At 36.1% G+C, this 12640-nt stretch overlaps 1 protein-coding gene across 1 annotated transcript in view; it reads left to right on the top strand.

Moving 5' to 3' along the window:
- Positions 1–4163: 4163 nt before the first annotated feature.
- Positions 4164–12640, top strand: part of LOC114658215 (V-type proton ATPase 116 kDa subunit a 4-like) — a 62541-nt gene continuing 54064 nt past the window's right edge. Inside the window, exons 1-2 of the mRNA XM_028810342.2 lie at positions 4164–4254; positions 11743–11922. Coding sequence (XP_028666175.1) covers positions 11800–11922 — 123 coding nt within the window. The 5' untranslated portion in view covers positions 4164–4254; positions 11743–11799. The remainder of the gene's footprint in view (positions 4255–11742; positions 11923–12640) is intronic.

Below are 12640 nucleotides of genomic sequence, written 5' to 3'. Positions count from 1 at the left end.
CACATAATGCCACATAGCAAGGTTTCCCAGCAGAACATTGCTCTGAGGATTACACTGCTTCTGCTGGCTTGCCTTGGGAACATAGTTCATCCTGCTGCCATCTCTTCCCTGGGTAAACAACACACATGCACCCACCCATCCACATGACCTAAAAAGAAAATGTGATTCATCAGACCAGACCCCCTTCTTCCATTGCTACATAGTTCATTTCTGACACTAACATGGTCATTGTAAGCTGTGGACAGGGTTCAGCATGGGCACTCTGAGCAGTTTGTGGCTATGCAGTCCCAAATGCATCAAGGTGTGATGAACTATGTGTTCTGACAGCTTTCTCTCGTGGGCAGCATTAAGTTTTTCAGCGATCTGTGGAATCAAACCAGACAGTCTAGTCTAGCCTTCACTCCCCATGTGCATCATTGTGCCTTAGACCTACCATGACCCTGTTGCTAGTTCACAGATTGTCCTTCTTTGGCCCACTTTTGGTAGGCACTTAGAACTGCATATCAGGAACACCTCACAAGACCTGCCATTTGGGAGATGCCCTGATCCAGTCATCTAGCCATCACAATTTGGTCTTTGTCAAAGACGCTAAGACCCTTAAACTTGCACATTTTCATGCTTCCAACAAAACCGCTTCAAAAATTGGCTTTTCACTTGCTGCCTAGTATGTCGCACTCCTTGACAAGTGCCATTTTAACAAGATAATCAACGTTATTCACTTCACCTGTCAGTGCTTTGAATGTTGAGGCTAATCGGTATGTATGCACTCCATGCTCAAACAAGAAGTGCTACCTAAAACTTTTGTTGCATTGTTGTGTACCCAACCTCTTCTACTTTTTCCATTCCCTCTATTCCCTTTGTCTTTAACCAGCACCTTGAGCTTTCCTGTATTCACCTTCAGACCTTACCTTTCCATACCAGTTTTACATTTCAGTATCATGTCATTTCATTCAGCTTTTCACTTTTAGATTACTACATCCTTCAGTAACATAAATGCAGAAAATTCAACAAACAGAATCTTGGTGAAATTCTCCATATTAAAATTCACTGTGATTATCTGCTTCAAAGAATGTTGTGTAAATGTTTAACATGAAAATGTGAGCGGCATCTTGGGGTATGTCACCAACTGTACTACTGGTCATTTTTGAATGCTAGCACTCTAAATGCCTCATGCCTGGACAAACTGGTGAAGAAGGCAGGCTCTATTGTTGGCATGGAGCTAGACAGTTTGACATCTGCGGCAGAGCGACGGGCGCTCAGCAGGCTCCTATCAATTATGGAAAATCCACAGCATCCACTAAACAGTGACATCTCTAGACAGAAGAGCAGCTTCAGCGACAGACTGCTGTCACTGTCCTGCTCCACTGACAGACTGAGAAAATCGTTCCTCCCCCAAACTATGTGATTCTTCAATTCCACCCAGGGGTGGTAAACGTTAACATTATATAAAGTTATTGTTTTTTACCTGCATTATTATCAATCTTTAATTTAATATTGTTTTTTGTATCAGTAAGGTGCTGCTGGAGTATGTGAATTTCCCCTTGGGATTAATAAAGTATCTATCTATCTATCTATCTATCTATCTATCTATCTATCTATCTATCTATCTATCTATCTATCTATCTATCTATCTATCTATCTATCTATCTATCTATCTATCTAATGTTGCACTGTTAATGAAATATACTGTATTTCTTGCTAATTCTGAGTAGTGCTTTTTTGTTGAGACTCAATTTTAAAGTGAATTATCTTTGAAACTTAAATTTTATTATGAACCATACTTTATGATCCATATTTTGTATATTATAAAATGCATGTTAAAAGTGGTGTTCCTCAGGGATCAGTACTGGGTCTGGTGCTTGAAAAAAAAATCACATTCTCACTCAGATGATCTGTTCAAAACTTTTTAAAAATATGGCAGGATCTAATCAATAACATTTTAGAATAATCTTCTATATCAAGGATAAGGATACTCATCTTTCCTTGCTGCTTCAAAGATTTGCTTTGTTGACTGGCTCTCCCCTCTTTCTTTCTTTTGGGTGGGGGTTGAATTTTGGTTTTGTTAAGTTTGATTTCATTGTATGGATTGTTATTTGCTTTTAATTAAAATTAATACAAATAAAAAAGGAAATTGCTCCCCATGTATATTATCCATCCATTGATCCATTATCCATGCGCCAGTCCACCGCAGCCATGTATATTACTCACACATCATTTTTTGACTCAACTGTGATTAATGACACACACATCTTTTCATAGCTGTTAATATCTTTAATAATATTCTGAAACCGTGTCTTCTATAATTAAACAAAATACAGTCAAAATTGTTCAAAATGAAGCTGTGATATGCAAGATCTAAAATAAAAGAAATATTTGGTTTTCATTTTTTATCAGAGTGCATAAAATGTATCCATTAATTGAAATACTTTGCCTCTCTGTTATAGAGAAGCAGGCAAACTGAGGATATTCTAGCAGTATTATATGCAAAGCAGGAACTAGCTCTTGATGTTACAGTATGCCAGTCCATCATAGTTTCTGGAATGATGCACACAAATCCTTACAGAAACAATTTAGAGTTACCAATTAACTTAACATAAGCAGGCTTGGGCTCTGGGAGAAAATACAAGAAAATGTACAGTGTGTAATCCAGGCACAGAGTAAATGGGTCAAACCCTAAATTCTAAGACTTTGGAACTACAGCTCCAATCACTGTGTCCAGTTACATAAACTTAATAAAGACATGGAGAGGCTATCTAAAAGCTTTAACCACTGTGCTGCCCATATTTGAATTCTGCTTAAAGTCACTATAAAATGAGTTAATGACAGTATAATAATGACCAAAGTGATTCTACCATATATTCAGAAAAGAACTAAAGGAAGTCAGCACCAGTTCAAACCTGCTATGCCATAAACAAGCTCTCTTTAAAGCAAGTGCAGACAAGAAAGAGATGGCTTGCAGTGCTGTATATATATAAACTAGGCAACATAATAACAAGGCTGATTAGAAGTTTAGTAAATAGAAGTGAAGGTCACAGTGTGGAAAGATGTTTGAAAAAAAAAACTCATTGTTTATAATGAAAACAGTTAGGTATGACTTGGGCTTTAAAAAACACCACCCCCAACCCAAGTTCCCTAAATAAACTATATGGGATTAGCTGGAAAGCAATGCACATTTCCATATCTTTAAATAATAATTTTAAAGTGACTCAACATATATTTAGAATCCTAATTATTTTCTTCAGTATAATATTAAAGATTAAGCATGGGAAAAACCCCTACAGCCAGCATGATTTTTTTTGCAGAAAAGTCACCCCGCACATCATTAACATTTTAACTAGCTTGTAAATTGAGCATAACATTATTACAAGTTGTTCTTGGAGTTAACAGGCTATTATTTGTCACTATGAAGAAGAAAAGTCTTGTTTTACATGAAAATTTGCCAAACATGCAACTTATGCCTCATAAAGTCTATTTAGAACAGACAGTTTGTTTACCTGAACAATTCCTCAATGCTTATGATGTCCTCACATGTGGCGCAGTGGTAGTGCTGCTGCTTTGCAGTAAGAAGATTGTGGGTTCACTTCCTGGTTCCTCCCTGTGTGGATAGTGCTTTGAGTACTGAGAAAAGTGCTATATTAATGAAATTAATTAAATTATGATTCAGTTGTGTTTTTATCTATATACAGTACAGATTGTTATTTTTTCCTGTTGAAATGTTAAAGGTGCTAGTCTACACATTTTACATAATGTCATCCATGCAGTACCTGCTTTGCTTTGTATTTGAATAGTTTTAAATACAATATATTCCATTTTAGACTGTTTAACTCATTGCATGGTGTAATTAATGATCAAAATCTAAAATGTATTTTTTAAATCACATTCCGGTAATTAAAATTAGATGCTTCAAACATCAAAAAATAAAGATTCAAAATGTTTAGACTCATCCAAGCCATCTAACCAAGACAAAACACAATAAAATGTACTCCAGCTCTACAGAGAGGTTGTTCTTACTTAAGCTATAAACATTACTGGTATGCCAATTAATGACGTCAGTTTCTTCTACCATAACTAAGTAAACTGAATCCAGGCAGCTCTAGATAAGATCAGGAATCTGGATATCTTTAAACGTTTGCATAAATTAATATGGTAATCTGTTAAAAAAAAAAAAAAACTAAGAAAGAAAGGAGGCCTTTACGGTGTCTGATTTCATTCTTTGCTTGAATTACACTACTGTGTAGTCTACAGAGCAGTAAGGTAAGTATCTTTGTGGATTTCCTTTAAAATTAAAATTATAGAAATTAGTTTGAAAGTATGATGACAGAGAGGATTTTAAAAAGAAACAACTGCTTACATCATATAGATTTCATTTAAGATTTTCTGAAATACCGTAAAATCTATTTTAAAGTAGATTTTTTAAGTTTGCAATGGACTGGTACCCTGTCTACGACTGGTATTGCCTTGTGGCCAGAGCTGCCAGAATAGAGTCAAGATTAAGAATATTTGGAAATGTTATTTCATATTATGTAACTATGTAATTATGTAAATATTTTTGTAAAAATTTCCCAAGTTATTTAGTTAGTCAGAACGTTTAGTTTAAATGATTACTTACTAATATAAGTAATTAATTTGTTTTGGCTTATACTGTATATTGTGTTCGATTTTCTTTTTCTTGTTAAAAAAATGTCAACACGTGAATCTTCTGGGATGTTTGTCCTAATGATTTTCACAGCAATGCTTGAAAGCAAGACATGATGGGAAAAATAAATTAAGCATTAGGTAATTAGCATGTTTCTGTTTCAAAAGGTACTGTAGAATTTGAAGTTTATAAACCTCAAAAATGATGATGCAAATAGTATTTCATTTAAAACTGAAATCTCAGCCTCACCAGATTTAAACACATGTGCTTTAACAGAGTATAAAAGCTTTCATTAAGAAATCTGACAGCAGTTTTTAGCTTTTGGGGTGGGCAGAAGTGCACAATGGTTGCAAACAAAGAACTTTTTTGTTCTATCTTATATAAGAATACTAAACAGTTGTTTCTTATTTCTGTCTTGCATTTTGTGAAAATGAATCAGATACCTTTCTATAATGTCATTTATGTATGGCTGTGTCACTGCTCCAGAGTCATGGGATTGATTCGAAAGCTGGTCAGGTGTATGTATTTTTCCCAGGGTGCTTTGGTTTCCCTCCACATCTGAAATATACTCTTTGTGAGATTAATTAGCTACTCCAAATTAACCAGGTCTGAGTAAGCGTGGGTGTGTCAAAAGACCCCGCAGTTGAATGGTCTCTCATTCTGAAATGAGTCCTACCTGGTGCCAGATGCAGTCAGTATAGACCCCAGCTTCCTGCAGTCATGCGGGTTCAGATAATGGAAGAGAGAGAGAGAGAGATTGGGAGCATGCACTGATAGCACATTGCCGCACCCTCCACATGCCAAACCACCTGGATTGGGACTGAGTACAGTGGGTGACACCTCAGCACCACACTGGAACAGTGTTGAGTTTTTTTATGGTGGCTGGAGTGCCAATCCTGCCATCATCCTCCAAGTTTTCCCTTTAAATTGTAGGATCTGCTTGCAGGGCTCGATGCAAAATAACATCATACCCAGGTTGACGCAATTGCAGGTTTAGGGCCTTGCTCAAGTGCCCACTTCTGGCATTTACAGGAGCTGAACCAGCAACCTGCCGATTGCCAGTGCATATCCCTAGCCTCAGAGCATCACTCCACCCTATGGAAGGATGAATAAAAAATAATTTTAATTTGCAAGATTTTATTTATTCATGTTATCAATGATATTTCTAGAATTAAAATTCTGGTTGAGCCACATAGACCTAACCTATCAGAAGGGGTAAAGCCATAATAAGAAGCTGTACAGAGGATCTGTGTGTGTATGTGTGTGTGTGATCAAACTTGCAACACACTCCACCGATCCTCTGTTCCATTGGTGTCGGTAGACATCTGCTGGTGAGTCTTAGGAAGGTTCTTGGGGAAAGAGAGTGCAGATAGTATTGTCTCCAACCAATGAGTGGTGTGACATGGAGCCAACGGCATAAATGAGCAGATGTTAGCCATGGCAGAGAAAGATCTGTGGAGCTGCATTGAAGGAACATTGGAAGATCAGAGTGGCAGTGGAGGGCTGGCTAGGAAGAAGATGCCCTCCATTAAATCTTGTGTGAGTGAGTAAGAGAGAGACACTGCATTTCACAATGAATTGGGCTACTGGGAAAACAGCAAAATAATGACATAAAACTAAATTACATTAAGATAATTATCTATCAACATATTTTGTCAGGCAGTACAACTACCAAAGAACAGTATTAAAATATATCAACATTAACATCAAGTAAACACCAAAAGCAGAAACATCCATCCATCCATTATCCAACCTGCTATATCCTAACTACAGGGTCACGGGGGTCTGCTGGAGCCAATCCCAGACAACACAGGGCACTAGGCAGGAAACAAACCCTGGGCAGGGCGCCAGCCAACCGCAGTATGGTGTATATGTTAACCATGAATTAGTTGTATTCACTTTATTTTTATTATTTAAATGAAGACAGTAGTTTCCATTGTTTTCTGAATATCCTTACAAAACTGCTGTATGGTAAAAGTGTATCTCATGTCAGGTTATTATAGTAGGTGTGTGCAAGTCAATAATGGCTAAGCAATATATAATCTTTTGATACCAAGAATTTATGATGAAAAGCTGTATTATGAAACTGTATTGATTAAAATAAAAGTATCAGTTTAAATCATGAGGGTTTCTAACTGAAAATACTGAAAAGCTGATTGCAGAACTATGGCACATTAATGCAACTAAATAGAACATTTAGATTGTACCCAATTTTACTTATTTAATAAAGTCTATCTATCTATCTATCTATCTATCTATCTATCTATCTATCTATCTATCTATCTATCTATCTATCTATCTATCTATCTATCTATCTATCTATCTATCTATCTATCTATCTATCTATCTATCTATCTATCTATCTATCTATCTATCTATCTTCTTTCGGCTGCTCCCGTTAGGGGTTGCCACAGCGGATTCTTCCATATCTTTCTGTCCTCTGCATCTTGTTCTGTTACACACATCACCTGCATGTCCTCTCTCACCACATCCATAAGCCTTTGCTTAGGCCTTCCTCTTCCTCTTTCCTGGCAGCTCTATCCTTAGCATCCTTCTCCCAATATACCCAGCATCTCTCCTCTGCACATGTCCAAACCAACACAATCTCGCCTCTCTGACTTTGTCTCCCAAACGTCCAACATGAGATGACCCTCTAATGTCCTCATTTCTAATCCTATCCATCCTCGTCACACCCAATACAAATCTTAGCATCTTTACCTCTGCTACCACCAGCTCTGTCTCCTGCTTTCTGGTCAATGCCACCGTCTCCAATCCATATAACATAGCTGGTCTCACTACGGTCCTGTAGACCTTCCCTTTCACTCTTGCTGATACCCGTCTGTCATAAATCACTCCTGACACTCTTCTCCACCCATTCCACCCTTCCTGCACTCTCTTTTTCACCTCTCTTTCCACAATCCCCACTACTCTGTATTGTTGACTCCAAGCATTTAAACTCATCTACCTTCACCAACTATCTATCTATCTATCTATCTATCTATCTATCTATCTATCTATCTATCTATCTATCTATCTATCTATCTATCTATCTATCTATCTATCTATCTATCTATCTATCTATCTATCTATCTATCTATCTATCTATCTATCTATCTATCTATCTATCTAGCTAGCTAGCTAGCTAGCTAGCTAGCTGCTATACTCTCACCAGAATGTATGGGAACTACTGACATCCAATTACAGATGAAACCAAAAATATTCAAATATAGTTAATTAACTCTTATACAGAAAATTCATTTTCTTGAATTATAAACATGAATTTGTAGCACTTTCATATTATATGATATTAAGGAAAAAATACTTATTCCACTTACTTGGAAGCTACAAAAAATTAATTACACAGGAAAACAAATTTGTTGCCTGAGGCTGAAATCGATAGACCAGTAATAAAGACTGATCTTAAGAGTGTTTGCTAGTATTTTTTTAAAGTTACAAAACCCAGGTGTATGCACTCTATTTACATTTTTAACATCACCTAATGGCAATGTATACAAAGAAAAAATTTTACTTAAAAAGAACATTATGCTACTGTATTAGAAAATAAGTCAATATAGTTATGAGATTGCAACAGATATTGAACAGCATTCCAAATTTAGAATGTGAACTGCCTAAGAATAGAACCTGACAATTAAATATTACACCAGTCATATGGTCAGCTGCTTCTGACTCCCTTTCTTTGTCTATTTTTCTTTTTGTTTATTTAGAAATTAATTATTAAAACAAGCCATGTTGTCAAATTTATTGATTGAAATTCTGAACCTTAAATTGTGTGTCTGAATAAATATATCTTAATAGTCTAGTAAAAGGAGAAATTTCCATTGAATGCCATTACAGATATCACATATCTGTCAGGCAAGAATATATGCATTTCTGTAATGGCAAAATATCCTATACCAAAATTATACACATAGGCCTATAAATATACCGAATGGTGTTGCAGAGGGTGGCACTGCTACCTCCTGGATCCAGTGTCTTGACTTCAAACTTCACACCTGAGCAGTATCTATTTGGAGTTTGCATATTGCTCCAATGTTTGTATTTGATTTTATTGTCCTCTAAGATGTATAGGTAAGGTTAATGCACATTGTTCCTTGTTTAGGTGTGCGTGTAAATGGGTCCTGTTAGTGCTGCCCTGTGCAAGGTTGTGTTTTTGACTGCCATCCAGTGCTGCTGAGATAGGCCCCATCATCCATCAACCATGTATAGATTAAGTGGGTTTGAGAATGTTATATAACATGAAATTTCTTATGTTGTCAAATATATTTGATAGCACAGTGGTGCAGTTTTTAGCACTGTTTCTTTAATGATAAAACATCTTGGCTTTGAAACCCAAGACTAATTTCTCACTGTTTATGTCTGTGTTCCTACATTTTCATGATTATTTTCATACAGTATGTTCTGGTTTTTCACCCACACCTTCAAAGACGCATATGCTTGGTTAAATGGTGTGTGAGTAGCTGTGGTGATGGACTGATGCGCCATTCAGGGGTTGGTTCCTGTTCCCCTGGGTTAGGCTTTGGACGACTCTGAAATGGATTAAGGAATTTTATGCTATTATGTATTTTATATTTTTTAATAAGTAGTAAGTTCTACAGTGCCATGTATTCTTATTCTTTACTAGATGAAGTCTGTCTGCAAGGTCTTGTTTCTGAGAGTCTGAGGAAAAATATATAAAAGGTTTTTAAGAGGCACAGGTTACACATGGCAAATCTTCAGTGTGGGATATTATATATAGTAGATGGTGTCTAAATGCAAACTGAATATGTTGATGGTTAGGATTTTAGTATGCCAAAGAGATATTTTTAAAGGTTTTATTCCAGGACAGCAGAACAGTACAGATTAAGGTCTAGGTGCCAGACAGAGCAGACTCAGAGGGGGTGGTAGAAAGATTTAATAGCATAATGTTTGAAGACTGGTTTCTTAGCAGGGATTAATGAGTGAAACATACAAAATGGGTGAAAAGGGAGCGGGAAAGACAACAGTATACCACATGTCCTTAGGACTGATCAGAGTTAAACACAGAAAAAGAAAGAGATAGAAAAGTAGAAAAATTTAAATATAATGAGTGTAATAATCATCAAAAATGTCACCTAGAGTCTTTAGACCCAGATGTGAGGGGAAAAATACTGTAATCACCATTTCTAAAGGTCTCATTATAGAAAAATGAAGTTTGGGAGTACCAAGCTAGGCAGAAACATAAGCGCCTCTCAACATCATACCAGGTCCAGAGAGCACAGGACATTAGAAGGATATACTTTGTAGGACAATAAATCACTTAGTTAATTAATAATCAATTTAATTGCAGTGCTGTCATTTTATTAAAGCAGTAACTAACCTGCCTACAAAGGGAGATGCCAAATTATTGTAGGTTGAGTGAGGAAACTCTATTTGCCTTTCCAGCAGGAATATCAGATATATGACATTTGTTTAATTTATGAATGAGATTCTTGCTTATTTAGGAAGAAACTTAATAATAATAAGACATTACCTTTCACAAGGTTATTATGTTTTAGTTACAGTTACACCAATACTACAATACATTATCTGGCTATGTCTTATATACTAACTTACCATTAATTGTTCTCACAGTCAAAGTAGGTGTACTTATAGTTCTGGTGTATGTGATGCTTTATTCCCTCCCCGGTTGGCTTTCTCCTGATACGTGGAAGAATCTTCACCACACTTTATTTCTTTGTTTTAGAAGCTTGTCTCCTTCATCACCTTGGTTGCACTTTCTGGTTGTGGGCAGTACTGCAGTTTCTTTTAAAGTACAAACACTCTCTTCCAGTCTTCTGGGTAACCAGTGATCAGTCAGTTACCATTTTCATCAAGATGAACACGTGTGTTTTATGTATACGGTTTTCCTTTGCTCAGACACTTGCCATCTTTAGAAATGTTTGAACTAATGGCACCCCTTACCCTCATCCTGTTACAGACGGTGTTGCATTTTTTTAGTACAGCCCCAGATACCGTTTGGAATGGAAGGGATTGCTTTAGCCTTTGTTTTTACCACAACCAATAAGCACTGGATCTCTGCTACCAAGCAGAAACTACAGGCAGGCTAAGCAGAGAGTTTGATGGAGGAAGTGGGGATCTGGATTTTGAAAAGAGTTTTAAAGGGAAGGAATAGAGGTCTTGCCATTGGTTTGTTGGATGAACATCCTTTTGGTTGACAATGGGTGCAAACTTCTGTTCATCAACTTATCCTTGAGTTATGATCCTTTGTTCAAACTGGGTGTCCATCCAGTACCTCTAAGAGCTGTCTCTGAGTGTTACTTGGTCTGTGATGGATTATCTTATCAGATAAGATACAAAGGTTGCATTCTGACAATAAGCCTCTTCGTTGAAATTGAGACATTTTTAGTTGGTATTTTTAAACCAGGACTCGTGCTCTATCCATAGAAAAAAATGGATAATTTCATTCTGTCCCACAGCTTACAAATATGGAGTGTAATTTTAAGGGAAGAAAAAAACTGGAAGGGAAGGTAGGAGACATTGCTTTCAACGGGAAATAGAAATAGAGGAACTGAGGGCAAGGTAAACCAGAAGAATGGTGGACAAAGACTCAATGGTTAGTGATAAATCTCTGATTCTGGCAGTGGCATCCGTTGGATGAAAAGCCTCAGGCTCAAATATTGAAATCCTACTTCTGTATCACTTCGTTACTGTTAGCAAATCACTTTGCCTGACTGTGCTGCATTATAAAAGTACTTTTATAAAAAATAACTTATTTCTGTGAAAGTTGTTGTACAGCATATTCTCATACATACTGTTCTAAGATGATGCTCACCATGGAAAATGCTATATAAAATAATCATTATTTTCCAGTCCAGCATTGATGATTTTTATTCATACTAGCTGTGCTACCCATCGAAGACATGTTAAAATCTATGTAATCAACATAGACCTCAGCCTTAACATTTACAGTGCATGTGTGTCTATCCGGTTGCTATGTCTTGGACATTTGGGCAGACACACAGACACTTGTCCTTTTATTAAGGTGGATTTTACCTTATTTGTACTTCTAATTAATTTTGAATATTTACAGCTTTATTTATTATATATTTCTTTTGTGATTTTTACAGATTTTATACTGAAAGTAAATACTCCTCATTTGTAAACTACTTGTCTCAGACTTCAGGATGACATCAGGATCCTTATTTCGAAGTGAGGAGATGTGTTTAGCTCAAATCTTCCTCCAAGTAGAGACAGCTTACAGCTGCATAGCAGAATTAGGAGAACTGGGCCTTGTCCAGTTTAGAGATGTGAGTATTGAGAATTGATTTAATAACTTTAATGTGCACCAGTCAATTCAAGATAATTTGAACCTGCCCTTTAGTTTTGACGTTTGTCTCATTTTTCTTTGTACAATGTTTGACTAATATATTATCATCATTAATTAAAATTACAGACATTGAATTATGTATTACAAATAATATTTATTACCTCTGTTCTCCACCAAAAGTCCTAAAAATGTGTTGAATACAGCATAGTGTAAATTGTGTTTCAAGATGTATTTAATCCAAAAACATGTAGACAGTAATTCGACAGATATTCATAGTATATTAATTAAAATTCATGACAACATAAACTTCACCAGTTCATATATTTCAAAACAGTGTTATTGTTTTTTCAGCATTCTTGATCAAGGTTTATTAAAATTTTTTATTATTTGTAGAATATAATGAGTTTTTGGCAAGGTGCTAGATCACATGTGTAGGACACCATTTACCTCACATTTGATGGCATAATGACAGTCTATTAAGGCATCTTTAATGGTTCATGCATCAAAATGATTATTGCAACTGTTAGGAATTTATCTTCTTAGCATGTGGCTGTACAAGTCTCATTTCTGTTCCGTTTGCTGTTGATGTAATCCTTGGGCTATTCTTTGAGATCTTACAAGTCTGGCTCTTGCTTTGACAGAAAATAGCATTCAGTTTAATTTTGCATTCTTGCTCTAATATGATGGTATAGTAGCTA

Source organism: Erpetoichthys calabaricus, chromosome 1 (assembly GCF_900747795.2).
Source record: "Erpetoichthys calabaricus chromosome 1, fErpCal1.3, whole genome shotgun sequence".
Classification (NCBI taxonomy): Eukaryota; Metazoa; Chordata; class Cladistia; order Polypteriformes; family Polypteridae; genus Erpetoichthys; species Erpetoichthys calabaricus.
Note: the sequence above shows the minus strand (reverse complement) of the source record. Positions and strands in the feature narration are given on the sequence as shown.